Source organism: Rhamphochromis sp. 'chilingali', assembly GCF_963969265.1.
Source record: "Rhamphochromis sp. 'chilingali' genome assembly, chromosome: 21".
Taxonomy (NCBI): domain Eukaryota; kingdom Metazoa; phylum Chordata; class Actinopteri; order Cichliformes; family Cichlidae; genus Rhamphochromis; species Rhamphochromis sp. 'chilingali'.
The window spans coordinates 17,472,725-17,493,257 of NC_137949.1; the positions used below are offsets into that span (position 1 = coordinate 17,472,725).

Below are 20,533 nucleotides of genomic sequence, written 5' to 3' on the forward strand. Positions count from 1 at the left end.
TCCACAGCCATGTGAAAGACTCAGTGCCAGTTTATCGCAAACGCTTGATTGCAGTTCTTGCTGCCAACGGTGAAACAACCAGTTATTAGGTTTAGAGGACAGTTACTTTTTTCACACAGGGCCAGGTAGGTTTGGATGTTTTTTTTTTCCCTTAGAAAATGAAAACTTCATTTAAAAACTGCACTTTGTGCAGTTGTGTTTTTAGAAATCAATCCTGTTTCTCCCTCCAAGTAAGAAAACATTTGATTCATGCAACTTTTTTATCTTTATTAGATTATGGTGACCTGCTTTTAATGAATGCATCCGCCCACTACCTAAAGAGGCTGGATACTGTGTACCATTGTGCTGTACGTTTTATTACTGGTTATGGAAATCGTGTACATCATTGTTCTTTGTATGCTGCTGCTAAATGTCCATCTTTGCATATTCGAAGATTCTCCCATTGGTTGATCTTTATCTATAAATCTCTCCTTGGGCTGGTTCCATCTTATTTATGTGTTTATATGTGTAAAAACCACAACCAATACAGCCTTCGTTCTCACAATATCATACAATTGATTGTATTAAATACGGCTTTTAAATACGCTGCCCCTGCTTCCTGGAATAATCTGCAGAAGGAACTGAAATGATCAGAATTGGTTACCTTGAGGGAGTTTAAGTCCATTAAAGGAACAAGAAAATAACTCTTTTACTTTTGTTCTTAAAGTCACTCTTAATTTGATCTGTTATTTTATTTTTCACATTTGTACATAATATTGTATTTGTTTTAAATGTTATATACTTATGTGGTATTTGTATTTTGACTTTTGTTGCCATGATGCCAGGTCTCTCTTGGAAATTAGATTTTTAATCTCAATGGGATTTTTTTTACCTGGATAAATAAAGGACTGAGATAACTCAGGTTATCTTTGTTTAATAACAAAATCCCCATGTTACGTTTAATCATGTAAATACAATATTAATGTTTAGGTGTATTTTTTCTCACTTACATTTTGTTCATTTTAAACTATTCGTCTATACAGAGTACAGATTATGAGGCTTCTGCAGCAACTTTTCAGGGTGAAGTATGTGTCTGAAATGGATTTCTCCTGCATGAGATACTATCCACGCTGTCACAAACCTGATGGATTGTGGTGCAGAGGCGTGGTAACATCAAATGGTTGGGGTTACCACGCCGAGTGCAGAAAACAGCCCCCTTTCACATTTGAAAAGAGCCACTGCTGGAATAGAGGGGGTTCACACCATCAGCAGGTTGGAGGATGGGAAGGACTGATGGGAAGGCCTCCAGTTTCCAAGAACTGCAGTTGTATTTGGGGAAGGGGAAGAAGGTCTCCTCATTCATTTGTTCTCCTCTTCTCTCACACAAGTAGGGAGTGATCTGCTGCAAAGGAGGGAGGCTCCAATATTCTGGCAGATTATTTTATATTTTGATTTTCAACAGTAAAAACAATGGAGACAGGCAAATGTACCAAATATAATATAATGTAGTACAAATGTTTCTAATTCAGTGTTGGCTTAACAATGTTTCTGCATTAATAAAAAAACAATTACATTTTCATTCCACACATTCCATTCTTCTTTAGCTGAAGCAGGCTCCACCACGGAGCCACTTTAAGAAACGACGCCACAGAAAGCAGCTACATGCCAAGTCCTCTCAGCTCTCTGTGTTTAATTTCTCCTGGGCCCTCCTGCTAAAATATATGCAGTCAGGGTACTTATGGATAATGGCCTGGCATTATATTCATACAGACAGCGACATGGGTAATCTCTCTTTTTTTAATATGCTCTGAATTAGCAGAGAACAGGTAAACACATGACCCAGACCACCCAGGAGAGGGACGGGCTCGTCTGTGCAGCAGTACCAGTCTCTGCAGCACGTCTCCAGCCTTCCCACCACTGATTAAAAGCTTAAAGTCAGTACAATACTTCTACTCTTGAAGACGACTGCCAGAGCTGAGTTAATGGAACAAACTATTCAACTCTGACTTCAGGGCAAGGTTTCTGCCAGTTAGGCGTCAGTCAATGGCGGCCTCGTCCTCTGCCGCCCCAGCCTCTCCCGCGGCCCCTGATGCTGCTCAAGTGTCCGGCGGAGCGCCTCAGCTTCTTCCTCTCTTCGTGGTGCTCCCGCTCCGCTTGCTGCTGCTTCTTCTGCTGCTCCGACTGCAGAGGAGGACAGGAGGATGGATGTTAAACAAATGCAAGTGCTGCGATTCTACCTGCAGATTGATGATGTATTTACTGACTTGTTTAAGGTGAAGAACCAATCATATACCAACAATCCTCTCTGCATTTTCTCTAAAAGCGCTTTAGCTTGCTTTGTCTGACAATGAGATGACTTCAGACCAGCGAAATGTCATCCAGACATGGGCGAATTTGACATTAAGTAATGCTCAATTGAGGAGAGGGATTGTTCTTCTTAAGGATTATCCAAGTAACCTTACATTTATACATTTATCTCACTGGGAGATAAATGTATAGAGTCAGTGGTTAAATCTCTCTTTTTTTTAAAAAAAACCTTCATCTTATGAACATTTTCCAGATTTAAGTTCTGGATCCTGGAGACATCATAAGTGTCTCCATTATTTGCTCCTTTGTGAGGGATTGTGATGATTAAGTAAGCAGTGTACCTTTTTGAGAGTGAAGGTCAGCTGTTTGCTGCCCACTGCGGTGTCAGCCGTGCCACTGGTTTCGGAGTGCTCCTCTAACTTTAGCCGCTCCTCCAGAGAAGTCCTAGAAGAAGGAACGCATGATCGTCAGGCACAATATACAAAACAGTACAGACAGAGCGTTGTCATAAAGCGTTAGGACACAGACTATTAATACTTTACAGGTGGGGTGATTCTCTGCCTTTAACAGCTGCAAACCCTGAAGCAATTTGGGTTTCAAAGAGTGTCTCAAACAATAAGTCATGTAACACAGGGTACATTTCCAAAGACATACTTCTGTAGTTTCTGCTTGCGGGCCATGTCATTAAAACTTCTGAACTCCTCGCCAGCTTTGATCTGATAAAACTGCGGCTGACTCGTCTTCTTGCTCTCAGCCACATTTGAGCATTCTTCTCCTCCGTTCTGCTCCCTCTCCACAAGGACAGTGTTGCGGTCTGCGTCCTTCCTCTCCTGCCGCCGGCGGTCTCTGTCCTCCTGCCGAAGCAACCTCCGCTGCTCCCTCACCTCCTCCACCCAGCTTTTGTCATCGTCAGAGCTCTCCTCCTCGGAGCTGGCTCGCCCCTCTGGCTCCTCGTCGTTATCTTCAGGCACCTGCAGGGAGATGAAGCAGAGCAACAAAAAAATCACTGATGTGATCTGCTTCCTGGGCCCTCATCTTCCAATATATCAAGAAAACACAGCACGTGTATACACAGCTGGCTCAGTGAGGCTTGTAAACAACAGAAAAACATGTGATCATGTCCAGAGGGATTAGTAATGCGCTGGTTCTAATAATGGAAATAAATCTGAAAAGCCACTGTTTAGTTACACCCCCCCTTTTTCTTTTGTGCAAAAGTTTCAGCACATACTTGCTTTCTAAAAGGCCTGAACACTGCACATACACCAGTCTGCTGGTGACTGGGATCAGCTGGTTTTTCAGCTGATCGTCCATTGTTGCACACCAAATTAGCCATAGCTGTATCTGATTTTGTGCCCATCTGATTAGCCCATCCTTTCGGCTCTCAAGCACTTCTGTAAGAGTTTGAACCACATTTCTGTGGTGCAGATTGAAACAAACGAGATATGACAACCACCTGAACCTGTGTAAACATGGCATATGACCAGTGAGTAGTTGAAATTGATATCAGTCCCATTGCTGCTCTAAAAGCTCTAATTATGCATGCAGGTCTATGTTGTGTCTTTACATTGCCTCATGTCATCAGTAAGAGAGCCAACATGGCATTGAGGAAGCTAACAGTAAAGGTTCAGGGCTATTAAGGTATTTTACACCTACAACAAACAATTGTTCTTCTTTGGATGCTTGGGGGGTTTAAATGTAACTGCAATCACTCCCTCGCTTTTGTGTTTTCTGTTACATATGTGTGTATATGTGTTATCCTCCAATCAATGAACTCTTTAGCTGTTTTTGTCTTATTTCTCTCCATGAGTATTAAGATGTAATCATAATGAGACTGAGAGCAGGGCAGGGAGAAACCAGTTGATCATAAATAAAAGGTCCTTTTCATTTATTTTATTTTAACAAATTAGGACACCGTTTTTTTAAGTTGAGCCAAATGCTGACATCCTTAAAGTGAGGAATATATTTAACACAGTTATAGATCAACACTTGGTAACTGTGCAAAAAAGCCCTTTAACCTATTTTAGAAATAATGTTGTTAAATAGTTAAACTTTTATTGTGAACATAAATAATTGGTAAGCCAGAGTTAGAAAATACTGGCGGTGGCCAGTGGTACCCTCAGCCTCCTAGTAAATGTACCCAAGTTATGAATTTTGAAATCCTACATCACCTTGTTTTCGAGTTATCATTTTCACAAAATTTGCAAAAAAACCTGCCCGCTAACCTTAAGGTCAAGGTCACCGAGACTCAGACTCGTTTAAATTTTTAGTAGATGCACCTGTGGTGCTTGAAACTCCTAGGTTGCTTCATTCTCAAGTTATCGCATCCACAAATTTGGGTGTCAGTGTTGCACACCCACCTGACTGATGGGCTATTGCCAGCCTTTTATGGCTGAGGGGTAAAAACTAAAATAGGAACTGGTCAAAAAAAACTTTGAATTCCATGGCCTCCACACACAACAGGCCATCTCAGTAAAACGATGCAGTGTTACCTGCTCGTGCAGTAAAACACTGTGTCGTTTACCTGCTTGGAAACCATTTTACCTGCTCGGAAACAGCAGCCTGCTGAGCTAGCAGCCGCAGCTTCTTCTTCCTTTTCTGGCCGACTTTGGAGACGATGGGGTTGAGCAGGCGGAACTCCTCGCTCTGCTCATCCACCTGGTAGTCTGAGTTTTCGAACATCACCTTGAAACGGTCGTCTCCCAGGATGCTGGGGAGAGCCTGCGGTTTGGAAAAAGTCAACAAAGAGGAACATTACGTCATGAATTCTACGAAGCTGCCTGGAAGAACATTATGATCTCTGAATACACCGTGTACATTCACAATTAATCAAAAACATTGATGTTGTAATCTTGTTTTTCTACCTTGCCCTTCTTTTTCCTGGAAACCACCTCTGCTTCGTCATCACCCTCCTCCATCAGTTTAAGAGCTAACTCCTTGTTCACCTTCGGCAGTTTCTGTTTCAGAGAGAACAAATTGTACTTAGCACACACGAGAACGGAGAGAAAATGATCCAATCAGTTTGAAGAGTGAATCACACATTCCTCAAATTAACCTACCATTTATTAGCTTTTGCACTTAGTGTGACAGGATGTGAGTAAAGTTTTGAACTTCAATCCAGTACAATCCAGTTTAATGGGTATTTTAACTCTGTGGAATTCTTTTTATGTAGCTGATTCAACAGGTTATCGGGATTTTTAGCTCTGAATCTTATTTATTCAGGTCATATTTTCAAAAACAGATTGATCATAATAAATACTACACAGAAAAGTGTTGTATGAGGGCATGGAGGGAAAAGATAAACACAGACTGTCACAGGAGTCACACGCTGACATTGTAAGAAGGAGATGAATTATGTTTATTCTGCTACAGCTGTTGCACCAAACCAGTCAAATATGGACTAAATGGACTTAAATCTGAATGTTTGCTCGACCATAATGAAATTCAGAGGCTATAGCTGTTTCTTAGACAGCAAATGCTGATTGTTGATTCATCTTCTAACTATGATGTTTCAGTACTGAACATGAAAAAGCCAGTAAAATGAGACCTGACATTTCCATAGCAACTAGCAGAAAAACTAAACTCTCACCTTAACCTGAACTCTCTGTGTTCGGGCCTCCTCGATCTTCTGGCGAATCTTATCCTTGCGATATTCCTCGTACGCAAAAGGATTGACCATACCTTTAACCTACGGCCAAGCAAATAAACATTTGCAGTTTAGGTTTAGTGTGTCACGTTAGGATCAGTTTGAATTGAACAAGTCCTGACAAAAGTCTGAGATGTACACAAAAAGGATGATACCTTATGATAAAGTCTTATGTCCATGAAGAAACCGTGCATGTAAGCTCTCAGGAGGGATGATCCGATCAGGTGAGTCAAACCTGGCCATGAAATTAAAAAAAATAAATAAACACACACATTTTTTGCAAATACAATCTGCTGTAGTTATACATCTACTAAATGTAACGCTAAAAAATATGTCTACCGATATTCCATATACTGATTGCCACATAATGCGACTGAGACATTGACAGTAACCAGAGAATAAATTCTAATGACGTGTGTCACTGACTGACTTCCTGTGTCACCATCAAGAGGAGAAACTTTGTGGTTTAGTATGAAATCTTTCAGTAAATACACGTTCATGGTGCCCAGAAGATGAACCCAAATGATTTTATTGAACGTGAGAAGAAAAGAAAAAAGAAAAGCAAACCAGAAAATTTAAATTTGTTTACAACAACAATACCTGTTTACCTAAACACTGGTTAAGATATACATCTATTCCTCCCGTCCCCATCCGTCTTAAGATTTGTAACACTGACTGGCTCTAAATGTAGTAAGATGAGGGCTTTCGTGCTTTCCCCTTCTCCTAACGAGAGGTGACTGTTTGTGGATCAGTGAAATGTCTCAGGTACTGGATCGAATTTCACACATTCATCTTCCCTTCAGGATGAACTGCAAAAATCTTTGTGACCTACCTCTATACTATTCTGTATTACGATTACAACAGATCTGCACTTTAGTCCTTTTTTAAACATTAACATATTTTTACTTCATAAAATTATATATCTAAAAACTTTGGTTTTGTCACATTTCAAGACTTCTCAATAAATTTTTCAGACCCCAGTGAACGTGTGAGTAAATGAATATGGAAATGGTCAATATTGACCTTCTTTCCACGCCTGACTTCACCTTAAAAGTTGCACAAATACTCCCATGATGGGAGTATTTGTGCAACTTTTAAGGTGTGCAACTTTTTTATTACACACTTCCTGTGATGGGCCATCACAGGAAGTGTGTAATAGCGTGTGTAGACAAGGACACACTCTTACAAGCTGAATGATGAGGAACTTGCTCTTCTCAGAAACTTTCACAAGTGTGCTGTACTCAATATGGACATGTTACATAACAGGGCCGCATTACATGGCTCCTGTATACCAACAGTGCTGTTCCCCTGCCTACTCCCTCCTCTTCTTTTATCACACATCAGCCAATCATCTTTCTACTTCTTGTCATTTGATCTCTTTCCTGCTGAGCCTGCATTCCAGTGTTCATTCAACCCATCCAATATCCACTCCTTTGACCCTTCATGCTCCCCCTCTCTTACCCCTACACCCTACTTCTCTTACCTAAAGCATTTCAATCATTCCCGTGGCCTCTACTTAGACAGTCTAGCCACTCAAACTAACCCCCCTAGGCAGCGAAGTGGCTCACACTGATTCATAGTTTTGGATATAACTATCAGGGCTGGTATTAAAGTCACTCTTTGTGTAAAGATCTCTTGAGCTCTCTTTGCTTTCTAACCAAAAGAGCCAAAGCAAAAATTGCACACTTAGATTGAGGATTTTTTTTTTGCTTTAAAAGTGCTCAAATTTGGGCTGATTTACTCCAAGTGCTCTGCAGTTTCATGAGGTACAATTAAGGTAATGAGGTCTCACCCAGATTTTCCAGGTCCTTCCGAGTGACAAACTTGTAGTCATCATACACCGTGCTCTCCGGGCTCTCCTCCAGCTCCTCTGTTAGGTTGTCTAGGAAGGAGCACCATCGAGGTGCTGGGCCCAGAGCCTAAACACACACACAAAAACACATCCACCCGCTTGGTTCAGATTTAGACTGTTGAGTACTGTTTGTTGTTAGAAAAAAACTCAGCCAGGTCATGTTTCCATTACAGCAGAAAATAAATGTCCTTAAGGGTTTTCAGGGAATTGTAACGACTTGCAATGCAACACTGGTGATACAGGAAATGCAGAGTAGCAAAAGGTCGAGAAATCGCTTTTTGAGTATGTAGTTTTAAAAACAATCCTTTTGTGTGTTCACAAAAGTAAAGAAGAAGAAGAAGAAGAAGAAGAAGAAGAAGAAGAAGAAGAAGAAGAAGAAGAAGAAAAAATCACCCAAGAAACCCAAATTGGTCATCAGAATATGAACTTGTTTAAATGTTAGACAGAAAGGACTTGGGTATAGGAAAAAAAGTGTATGAATCGGTGCTCCACTAGAATAGAAAAGCACTAAGAACCAGCTGCTTCCTTCTTACCCCAAGGGGTTGCCACAGCGTGTGGACACGCACATTGATTTGGCACCAATTTTACATTGGATGCCCTTACGGAGACAGCTTTGTCAATTATTTGAGTTTGGGACCAGCAGTAGACGTAGACTAGCTTGTGACTCCCATGAAGATGGATTTATGTGTCTCCACCACAGAACCTCTGTTCCAAGCATTTCTCAGTAAAGTTTTCATAAACATTGATTTTGAAGACAATCAGTTAAAGCTGATGTTAGTTAAAGCATATATGTTGGTTGTAGTACAAGTCTCAGGGTCCAAACACCAGACACCCCCCTGTTAGGTAAAACTTCCTGGTATCCAAAAAGTGGAAATTGGCAGTACTGTCACTAACTTGCAGAACTCTTTTACTATGAACCAGCTCATAAGCCATAACATAAAACAGAAAGTGTGACACCAGAGTTGAGAAAACTGAGGTTTTCTTGAAGATATTATATAACTTAAGGTTAAATTTGCTTCCAGCCAGGACAGCATAATGGTGACCAGCAAACACATGTGACCACTCGAAAATTCACTGGGCACCATTCTCTACTTTCTCAAATGTAGACAACTAACATTACGAACAACCTAAAGAGCTTCAGGTCAGTAAGGGTTTACAAATAAGACCTGATTATTCTTTGCAGTTATTTTTAGGCAAACATGCAAAACACCCAACAGGAAACAGCTTTTAAAGTATACAATGGGGACAGCTGCAGATACCGCAGATGCACAGTCCTGCTTTTTTTGTGATCAGCTTAAAGTGTATAGTGCATAGTGATGCACTGTATTGTAGCACTTTTGAGGAAAAATCCACACATCACAAAAGAATATTTGCAGGCGCACATATCTGCCCAGAGCCCCACGCTCACCATCTAATGCAGACACTTAAATCTGTCACACTCTGACATTCACTACTGTGCAAAAAATTGAGCCACACTTCATTTCTTTACATTTTGCTTCCAGGGAGCCAGACTTTCTTTTTTTTTTAATTTAGGCTTTTTTTTCACCGATTTTCAGTGCAGTCCTTGTGACTTATCATATTCAGAGGAGTGTTTTGTTGATTTATAAGCTACTTAACACTGACCTATGAATCATTCAAGCATAAAAAAGGCATGTAACTCAAATGATGATTCAGTGGTGTGTCTACACATAACAGACAAAGAACCAAAGTAAACTATCTTTGTGTACTTTGGTTTTTAGCAGCCTGTTGTAAAAACACATTGTTTGTTTCCATGTCTTTAGTAGAATCTACAAAAAATGTAAAAAGATAACAGTTTTTGTAATTTTCTTAAAAGGAATGATGAAACCAGACAAGTTGAGGACAAAACAAGTAACAAATCTAAAAGAAAGAAAGAAAGAAAGAAAGAAAGAAAGAAAGAAAGAAAGTTAGTTGTAAATATCTATGGAGGCGGTTAGGTGGGAGTTGGTGATTGTCACCATCTTTGATGATTGTGGTTTGGGGCTTTTTATCAGTTAGAAATCTGATCAAAATTTAAGGAATTATGAACACAATAAAGTACCATCAGATTTTAATCCACCATGCAACCGTCTAAGAAGTGTCTGATTGGCAACAGCTTCAACCTTCATCATGACAACTATCCCAAACACACTGCCAGTGCAGTAAAACAACTGCTAGGATAGGAAAATACACAAGGGAAAGCTATCAGTCACAGACTGTTCACCGCAGAGCCCAGAACTCGAAATTATTAAAGTAGTGTGAGATCATCTTGACAGAGAGCAGAACAAAAGACAGCCAACATCCAAAGAAGAGCTTTGAATATCCTTCAAGAAGTCTGGAGAACTCCTCCTGAAAACTACTTAAAGAATGTACAAGAAAGAACTGAAGAAAGCTGAGTGTGCAGGCTGTGTGGAATTACAAGGATGATCATACCAAATGCTTACTTTCATTTTCTGCTTTTGTCACGTGTACATTTCAAACTCAGTCATCTGTTTATATCATGGCTTGCTTCAATAAACTGAAGGCACGTCTTCTTCACTTTGTAGTGACCGAGTTCTCAAAGTTCAAATATTTCGACTGGAGAACGCTGATCGAAATGCTGAGTAAGGAGTAACTGATTCGAAGTCCGATGATGTCACACCACTGAGGTCAAAGTCCAGTGTCCCTGTCATTGTTTAGTCACATCACTCCTGAGCTAACAAAGCTAACAGAGATCATCAGGGGTCACATGTGGAGACGAGAACCCTTTTTGGTTCAGAAAATGTCAGTTTGGTTGAAAATGCCCTGAAGTCACACCAACAGCATTCTACTGTTAAATCCTGGGAAATAGGAAAAGTGTTGAAATGAGCTTTTAAAGAAAACAACCATTTGTTTCTAATGTTTGCTAATCTGTGACTCAGATCTGCTTTTTCATAAACATGTCAACACCAAAAATCACATGTAATATGATCTTTTTCAATTATGTTTTAGTCTACTTTAAGATTTTCTTCCAAATCAGCTACAGGTCCAACTTTTCTGCAATACCACCTCTTTAAGAAATCAAGTGATTTCAGCATCACTTCCCTGGCCTGAGCAGCTGACAGGTGTGATCACAAGTAGCCTCTCGCATGTCTGCATTTATGTACATATTATATCTCCTCTGTTGACTTCCATGAGCCAGATCATGATATTGAGGGGGCAAAATTGTTAGGTGGTGAGCAAAGATTGTGTTGGTGTGGGCAAAAAAACAAAACAAACTGATCGCTTCCAATGAGTGCTCTCTTTCTACTGCAGAGTTGCAGTAGAAAGACTCTTCCTTGACTAGAGAGCTAGCTCTCATTACCATGGATGATATTTGATATGAACTTTGGGCCAGTTGCTCTCTGCCCAAGTTTGGGATTCGTGGTGAAATCACAGAGCGCTCAGTATAAGAGGTCAAAACAGGACTTCCATGGTGCTGTCTAAAAACAGCAACTGTCCTGGAAAATGTCGGGACATGCCTTAGAAGATGATACTGAATGGGAGGTCGGCTAATTTTAAATCAGGTAAGGTTTTCGGCTTGTATGTTCAAACAATGACAGACTCACCTTTTCTCATAGGACAAAAGGACCAAAGTTTACCACATGCATGGAAATCAGGGCTGGAAAGAACCCATTTACACAAAGCAAACCCTAGTTGACTGTACACACATATGCACACACACGCATCCACAGATGCGCGTGCATGCACTGACAATATCACATGAGGTAAGATCATATCAGTTCCAGAACAGACTGTTGATAGGGACAATTACTCATTAAGCAGAGGCCTCGTGAGAAGTCTGATCCCATGCTTTTCAGGCATGCTTCACTATTGAAGCTGGGAAAAAGTTAACAGGCCTCACATCAGGATTTTTATAAACCAGCAAAAACACCATCAACAAACTCGTGTTTGCTTCTTCTTATTTTTCACATCATTGTGTGTCACACCTGCAGTTCATCCCCGCCCCACAGGGTTGACAATGACTCGCTCGGTGACAGAAAACAAATGGCACGTGCGCACTCTTTGGCCAGCTCCTAAAGGTGACCTTGCATTGCAAAGCTGTGTGAAAAGCTGCAACATGAATCATTCTTTGGTGTACTGTAAATATAAATGTGACTGGTGTATGAGAATATAAATGTCTCTGTACTCACTGGGATGTAGAACGTGTTCATCTTGGGATCTTCATTGGCAGTGAAGAGCATACCTGCTCATGAACCAGAGAGCAGAGCAACAGTTAAAACCTCATCTAGTAATTTATAGGTCAAGTTCCTTCAGCACTGGTATATGAAAGACTGTCTGGGATCTGAATTTTCATATCGTAATGGCAAAACCCATTTCTGCTCTAATAATGAAGAGTTAAAAAAAACATTCAGGCAGCGAAAATGAACAAAAACAGAAGAAACTCAAGAAGCTGGTGCTGCTTTTCAACAGCTTTAGAGAACATCACTATAAGTTATAGAAAAATCTGAGGTTTTATTCCCCTTGTACACACTGCCTATCACACAGTAAAAGTGTGGGAGCTCTACAATAAGATGGCGCCACCCAGAGGTGGAGCTGCACAAAAAACTCTCGTTTTAAATACCAGCTTAACTTACAGGAATCATTACTGTTTCATTCATAGGCCTATTTAGTCATGCATAAAAGCTGCTGGTTGCGCTTCAACACACTGCAGAGTTTCCACAATGTTTTTGCTTCAGTGGGTTTCTAGATGGGTTTAAGCTTTGGCTGTATTTTAATATACCTGCAGGCATATTAAAAGACAGCCAAAGCTTAAGCCACCCACCCACCACCACCTGTGAATTTTATACATTTGTATTAATTTAATGAAAAGCACAGCACCTTAAACCCGACTCCCGATAACAATCGATCAGGAGTTCAAGAACGTATCACTGCTGCATATTTATGTGCAGTTATCTGATATTGTAATATTAAGAATGCAAGGAGTGGAGTTAGGGAGGATAACTTCAAATTAAAGTAAATATAGCTGGGGCAATGAGGTTGATCTGTATACAGCTGCTAGTTAAAAATCAACAGGTCATGCAAGTGGATAATGATAAAAGTAATTTTTTTCAGATGCCGAACGCTTGATCAAACCAGAAAAAAAACTTTAAGAGATCAAAGAGGGAACAGAAATGGAGACACGGAGGACAGCAAGTTCACCGCTATATGAAAGCAGCACACGCATATAATTAATCATTATATCAAATTAAATATTAAAATAATCGCATCATTCTTGCTTAATTGGAAATCCTGAAGCTTAATAAAGCACCTTGAACTGAACTGACATTGACCACCCTCCACAGCTCACAGCTGCAGCCACAGTTAGACTCTATGTGGGAAACATCCTATTGAATATTTCTGCAGTGCTACATCTGCAGTGTTGGTTCATGTAGTGGTCAAGCAGATGCATTCTTGATGTTCTGCGACTGCTCTCCTCAAACTTTGTTTCCAGCTTCCACAACTTAATTCTCACCTGAATTTGGGTAGACGCAAACACCGTTGATGTTGGTCTGAGGCTGTATGGAGGAGAACAACTTTCCCTGTGGAAAAGATATAAGATGGATGAAAGATGAGAGTGAGCATGAGTTTCTTGTGATCCACATAGTGAAAGCGCAATGATCTGTAACTGATGGCTGTTACTTACAGTGTCTTTGTTCCAGATTTTTATGATCTTGGAGTCAGAAGACACAACCAAGTCCAGCTGATTGTGGAAGTTGAGGGAGTTGATTGGCAGGTTGTATAGGTGATCTTTGACTAGAAGCGGCTGACTGGAGCGCAGGTCATACAGCAGCACCTGCAAGAGATCAGAAAGGTAAAGAGAGCTGTCAGAATCCTGGATGAAGCTGTCTGCCAAATGTAAAAACCAAAACAAAGAGAAGTGCAATTAAAGGCATGAGAAAGCATCTACATGATTAACCAAAAGCTCATCCCTTGACCTTATACTGAAAACTGAACTTGCGTTAACTTGTTAGCAAACTGCATGACATCAGCCACCTAATTGTCAGCTGATTAGTCACAGTAACTTCGCAGCCTGTGGGGAGCTGACAGCTCACAACAACAAACAAACACAAAAGAAGCAGAGAAGAATGCAGCCACAGAACTGTAAGGTGATTTTTGACTGCTGTTCAACAGAAAATGCTGTTTTGAGATTAGCAATAACATAGATAAAGAAAAAGAAGCTATCCTTCTGGTAACATGAATGTTTAGGCTCACCTGACCAGTGGTGGTGCCGACCGCCATGGTGAGGGAGCTGTTAAACTTCAGCGCACTGATGGACGGCAGAGCTTGAACTCTGTCGACAGTTCCAGAGAATACCATTTAAAGATGGGGTAAAACACACAGAAACAGGATAAGAAGCTGGATATTTGTGTTTTATGCCATAATGACACATAGCTTGCAGCATGGTTTTCATGCAGGCTGTGGTGAAAAGTGCCATGTGGCTGCATATGCGTCGTCAGGCTGAGATCAGCTTTCTGAGCGTGACAGTTTGCTCCTTACTCTGTTCCTTCGGCGAGGCTACTCAGGGCACAGTCCAGCTTGCCCACACGGTTACGGACTCTGGGGTCCCAGCACTCGACCCGTCCCTGGTGAGCCGGCAGAAGAAAAGTCAGAGAGTCGCACAAGTGAAAATCTGAGCTTTTCTAATTAACTAAACAACTTTAAAACTATTGAAAAGCTATAATAGGCAAGTTCTTCCGTAGGCAGCTCTAAATTTTATGTGAGAGGCAACGATTTGAACTTTAACACCCAGAAATCATGTGAAACACTTATTTTTGTCAGCCCAGCTGGTGTGTGATTCTTTTTAACAAACAATACCGAGCAGAGGCGAGAAGAGAAAGATCTACCGCTGAGAAATTCAAAAGGGAAAAAAATTAATACATTATTCAGTATGGAGCTAATTTTTCTACTGTAGCTAGTGACCTCTTGAAAAGAGAAACACATAATGTAAGTAAGCCCAAGCACTGGTGGCACAATGAGAACCGATTATGTAAAGTGCAAAAACAATATAAACAACTAAATAATAACAACCTTATATTAGCATTAAAAGGAGACAGTCACCGTTTCACACTTACCTCAGAGGATCCTGTGGCAAACAAATGGTGGATGGGGTTGATATCGCACACGTTGTTCTCCCTGTTTGAGAAGTCCAGGGAAAAAAACAAAGATTGGCTGAGGAGTTAATATCGTTAGTACCGACACACATAAAACCTTTTCACTGAAGCAGAAAACACTTACACAGCATCAGTCTGAAGAGAGTTAAGGAAACGTCCCTGCTCCAAGTTCAGTCTGAAAACCTCTGAACTGAAAGTGAAAACAACCACACTAATTAATTGAGAGACAGAAATAAATAAAAATACCCTAAAACTGCCAGATTTATATTTTGATATACATTTTTACCACTAAATCTTTTATCATCACTGTAAAGCAAAAAGCTCTGGTGTAACAGGGAAGACAAACATTGCACTCGGCACTTTAAACTCACAAGTAACATGCGTACCTTCACCCCCTTCTAGGTGCTTTTGTCCACTCTCCTGCACAAACTAACTCGGGGATTCTTGGCATGTCTGAGGACTTCCTGCCTTCTATTATATGTTAAATTGCTCTTTTACAGACAAAGTAGTGGATTTTTGCAAATGCTGAACCCTATTAATGCTTTAACTTTGCTAGCTGACTGCTATATCATGCACCCGAGGACTCTTAATCCGACTGTGTTCTCACCTCGCCCCCACAAAGTAGAGATCACAGGAGGGATAGTGGTAGGAAAAGTCCCGACCAAACTTGGGAATACGAGTCTTGTAGTAGTGTCCATGTTGAGAGTGAAATTCTACATGGCGGTCACAGTGCAGAAACACCAACTGCACAGAGAAGAATGACAAAAACAAACAAAAAAGCAGAGTGAGTTTTGAACTATCAGAATTTAAAAATGCTGAAAAAACTCAACATGTCAAAATAAAAGGGCCGCCCGCACCTTGGAGTAGTCGTCAGACAGGATGTCAAAGGCCACGACTTTCAGAGGAAGAAAAGACAATAATGAAATTTAGTCACTGTCCAGTAATCGGAGCTGAGCAAAGCCGGAGTCTAAAAACTTACCATCTGAATCTAGACAGCGCTCAAACTTCAGGGACAGCTGGTAGGTGTCATAGCAGCGAATCCTTGGTTTGTAAGTGCCTAGAACAAAAAAAAAAAGATTTGATCCTGTAGGCATCCCTGGACTCGGGCAGTATTACTTTAAGATGACACTAAGTGATGGTTCTGCTGCGTGAACTTGGGAGATGTAATGATCCTCTGGCACCTTTGGCTGTGACAATAGTTATAAGGATACTAAAAAGACAAGATGATCACTTTAACTTTTTAACTTTCAACCTGCCTCATGGTAAATAGGCTTTTTTTTAAAATTAACATTGTTAAATTTCAAATTAAGACTCACACATACAGTTTCCACAAAGTCCCATGTTTTCTAACAATTGCAACATCTCCCCCTGCAAAACGTACGAATCTCTGACTATCTGTACTGATGTATTATTAAAATGGTAGTAAAAACTGACACAATGGTACACTCACGGCGCTGCCAGCTTTCACAGCAATGTCACAACACACCAGGTTATAAAATCGAGAGGTGCACAACATGCAGAAATGGCAGGTGTGATATCAATTTGACATCAGCTTTGTCATCGAGTGCTGTTTGCCAACCTTGCCCTTTTACTGTAACCATCACTTTGGCCACCTTTTTCCTTATTTGTGCAAGTGGTTTAGGCTCCTTGCTCAGTTTCTGCAGGATGTGTGCCTCTGCTACAGGAGCATGTCTGTCAGTTAGCAACAAAAAATGCTTTATTCAGGGATTTCAGTGTGATGCAGAAACTGCTCGTTACTATCATGGCACTGCAACTTGAGCAGAGCACTGTTACGTTTATTGCAATATCAGAGAAATCTGCTACCTAAAGTGCGCTAGCTCAGCTGAGCTTTTTCAGAATGTGAAATTAATGCTCTCTGCTCCGACAGCTCTGAAATCAAGACACAGCTTTAGACAAGGATGACTAGTAAAGACCGAAGCTTTTGTTTTTGTTTTATTTTTCTATATGAAGCCAATTAATTTGCCTAAGAATTGTTTAAGAACTGCAGACTAACAACGGTCTGAAGAAAGCTTTTAACTACATACTTTCCTCAGAGATTAATTAAGTATTCTGATTTTGATTGACTCTGATAAATTCATGGACTTCTAGAGTTATTCCAGAGTTTTGAGAATAAAAGACTTTTAGGTGGAAATATAGCTTTATATCTTTTACCTGCTGCCAGGATGAACTGACCATCCCGGGACACTTTGATGGAGGTGCACACTGTGGGCATCTCAAAGTCCTGGATGAGTTCAATCCTGCGCTGAATTTCTGAGTAATGCAAAGAACAGAAGCGTGTGAGTAAAGACAAACATTTAGAAGGAAATCAATCTGTGTGTGAAACTGTAATTATAGCTGTCAACTCACCGACATCTTTCTTTTGCAACTGTCTCTTCTTCCTGTCCGACAGCCACTGTGTTAACAACACAAAGGTGATCAGGATTTAGCATAAAGAATAACATTCAACAACACAACTGCTTCCTCTTCTCTTAGTTTGATGGCAGGTCACAAAAATAAAGCTACATAGAAGGTAAAAAAGGTAACCTAAATAGTAAACAGGGTCAACAGTAAGAAAGCTCTCAAATGGAGCCGCAACTGTCAGGTGACATCAACGGTAACCCTTTAATAGAGAATCTGTCTCAGCGAGCAGACTGTCAGAAATTGAAAAAAGAAAACACAAGGACGCGGCTGTTTTGAATATGGAAAGAAGCATATGTATGGACTTAATCACCTTAAAAAAAAAAGAGCAGTTAGTTATCTCAAAATTCTGTTTTTCTCCGAATGAGCTTGACATCACCACTTGGACAACACCAACATCTCAGTTGTATTCCTTGTCTTTTACTGATTCCTGGTTGAGGTGGTCCGGCTGTATTTTGTTCTCAACATGTAGAAGAAAACTTAAAAGAAGACTAAAGGTGGACTTTATTCATCGTATGCAGAAAGCATCCTAATCAGATACATTAACCGTTTCAACAGGCTCCCTTAATTAATGAGCATTTTATTTTATATTATGATCTTTTGTCTTTTTAATTTATCATTTGCTCAGTTTTACCACATTTTACTGTGTCTGTGGAGCACATTGATCTGCACTAACCTGCCTGAAAGATGCCTATAAATAAAGTTTGTAACTGCTAAATAGACATTTTAACGTTTTACCCAATTCTCATGTAGTATCTGAAATGTTAGACCTTTGATCCGTGATAATACCCAAATAATAACAACTATCGCTGCTGTAAATACAGATAAACTTTGATTAAATCTTCGGAGTATGACCTCATCTACGTCAGTGAACCTCTTCCAAGCAGCGGCAGATTTTTTCCATTTATTTATATGAATAATTTCATTAAATGGCGGTGTTAATAAGTATGAATCCAGCTATGACATTTCATTAATACAGTGTTAAGAACACTCATCTTACGGCTAGCTTGGTTAGCCGGCTATGGTGAAGGTAAGCAGTAACTTCACAGGTATGACATGAAGGACATCAGGAGCAGGAAGTGTGCTTCTTACCTCTGGAAGAGACTTCCCGTAGCTTAAATTGTAAATTTTGACATCATTCACGCTGGAAACCTGCATTGTAGAACGAGAGCATAACACTGATGCTGCTGCTACACACCGGTGAGCTGTGCTGAACCCACGTTGCTACTAGAGGAGCAAAAACAGGAAGTGGAAGTGAGTTTAGAGAAACTGGGTCCGAGTAGAAACTGCACAGACTACACAAAGTTCCGAGAGGTTGAAAAACGACCAGTTAGCTACGTTGTTTTTCACTATTTAATACACATATATAGTTATTTTTTGTATGTATCATATACCTGTTTTAACTAGCTGTGTTTAATTTAAAATGTAGTTTAACTTTAGTTAAAAATAGACAACAAAACAAAAACAGAGCATTATAATTGTATAATGTATGTATTGTGATTGTAAGCCCAACAAGGGACAATGGTTGAAAATTAGCAATAGCTATAAACTTATGTGCGTTACATCAGTTTTGTGTTTTGTAATTGGACTTTGTTAAACTTCACTGTCCCTTTTAAATAAATAAAACAATAGCGTATAGCGAAAGGGTTCTTCCTGTTTGTTGTTGGTAAATAACAAACTGCTGGATTCAAAAGAAAGAGAAAGCCCAGTCACATTCTCCTGTATTTTGCTGCCCTGTTATGAATAATGTATTCAGTAAAGTATTCAAAGGAGGATGTCTGTGTAGGTTCTCAGTCATCCAGGCCATGGTAATCTAAGGAGCTTGGAAAGAAAACACTTAAGGAAGTCCAGTCGTTTTTCTTTCCAAGCTCCTTAGATTATTCAAAGGAAGGATGTCCAGAAGATGAAGAAAGAAGACATGTGTACTAGGAACCTAGGTACAACAAATAGAGAGGTGGTGAAGCCAAAGGAAATGGCTTATAGTGAGGTTAGGTTGGACACTAAAGAAGGAGACAATTTATAATGATTGGCTAAAGGCAGCAAGACCAATTTGAAAAGAATGTGCAACAGGTTGGAGTGATTAAGGACAGAGATGGAAATGTACTACATGTACTACACGGGGATAAAGCTGATGAACCATACCACGGATATATGGGAAAGAGTTGCTGAAACAAGCTAAAGAAGAGAGGTAATGATCAATGAGCAGCAGTATGGCTTCCTGCTGAATAAAATCACTACAGATTTAATGTTTGCTTTGAGAGTGATGAAGGAGAAGTTATAGAAAAGGCCATAAGGAGTTGCATTGTTTCTTTGTCGATCTACATAAATAATATGATAGGATGCTAAGAGCAGAACTGTGGTACTGCATGAGGAAGCCAGAAGTGTCAGAGAAGTATGTGAGGGCGATGCAGGACATGTATGAGGACAGTGACACTGTGGTTAGGTGTGCGGGGTGACAGATGGGTTCAAGGTGGAGGTGGGATTACATTAGGGATTGGCTCTGAGCCCATTCTTGTTTGCGGTGGTGATGGACAGGCTGACAGATGAGGTCAGGCAGGGGTCTCCATGGACTATGATGTTAGAAGACAACATTGTGATCTGTAGTGAGAGTAGGTGGGAAAGAGTCTGGAGATTTGCAGTTATCCTCTGATTGGAAGAGGAATGAAAGTCAGTAAAAGCAAGACAGAATATATGTGTGAATGAGAGAGAGACAGGTAAAAAGGAGAAGCTGCTATAAGTAGAGGTAGAGAAGGTGTACAAGTGAAATACCTGGGGTCAATTCAAAGCAATGGACAGTGCAAGAGAGAGGTAAAGAAGGGAGACAGGCAGGGATGAGTGGGTGGAGATGAGTGTCAGGGGTAATTTGTGACAGAAGAATAGCAGCAAGAGTGAAAGAAAAAGGTTCCAAGATGGTAGTGAGACCTGCTGTGATGTAAGGTTTGGAGATGGTGGTACTAACAAAAAGACAGGAGGTGGCAGATTTGTTTTCATTGAGAGTGATCAGAATGAAAAAGATTGGAAATGAGTACATCAGCAGGACAGCTTAGGTTGACTATTTTGGAGGTAAAGTTAGAGAGTCAAGATGAGGGGGGGGGGGGGGGGGGGGGGGAAGCTATAAATAGATATAAATTATGTTAAGTTTAATCCAATGTCTTCAAATCCGAGTCTTGATAATAGTTTATTGTTTTATACTCCTTCTTATACATCCCAGTTTCTCCTTTCCTT

General features: G+C 40.3%; 1 protein-coding gene across 1 annotated transcript; it reads right to left on the reverse strand.

Annotated features, from left to right (window-relative positions):
- Positions 1-1,403: 1,403 nt before the first annotated feature.
- On the reverse strand, positions 1,404-18,545 carry nol10 (nucleolar protein 10). The gene is made up of 21 exons (XM_080871383.1): positions 18,401-18,545; positions 17,258-17,303; positions 17,063-17,161; positions 15,870-15,947; positions 15,748-15,785; positions 15,498-15,634; positions 15,015-15,080; positions 14,852-14,912; positions 14,277-14,362; positions 13,992-14,070; positions 13,423-13,572; positions 13,252-13,318; positions 11,930-11,982; positions 7,722-7,848; positions 6,085-6,164; positions 5,873-5,971; positions 5,148-5,240; positions 4,828-5,004; positions 2,941-3,257; positions 2,628-2,730; positions 1,404-2,160 (listed from the first exon to the last, which is right to left on the reverse strand). The coding sequence occupies exons 1-21, from the start codon at positions 18,464-18,466 to the stop codon at positions 2,020-2,022; spliced, it is 2,163 nt and encodes a 720-aa protein (XP_080727509.1). The 5' UTR covers positions 18,467-18,545; the 3' UTR covers positions 1,404-2,019.
- Positions 18,546-20,533: the final 1,988 nt, after the last annotated feature.

Excerpts from the sequence above, each read along its gene's own strand:
- nol10 (XM_080871383.1), bottom strand. The coding sequence starts at position 18,466 with ATGCAGGTTTCCAGCGTGAATGATGTCAAAATTTACAATTTAAGCTAC. Across the intron at positions 13,319-13,422 it reads AAATCTGGAACAAAGACACT|GGAAAGTTGTTCTCCTCCAT; the intron begins GTAAGTAACAGC and ends TCTTTTCCACAG. Across the intron at positions 5,241-5,872 it reads CACAGAGAGTTCAGGTTAAG|AAACTGCCGAAGGTGAACAA; the intron begins GTGAGAGTTTAG and ends TCTCTGAAACAG.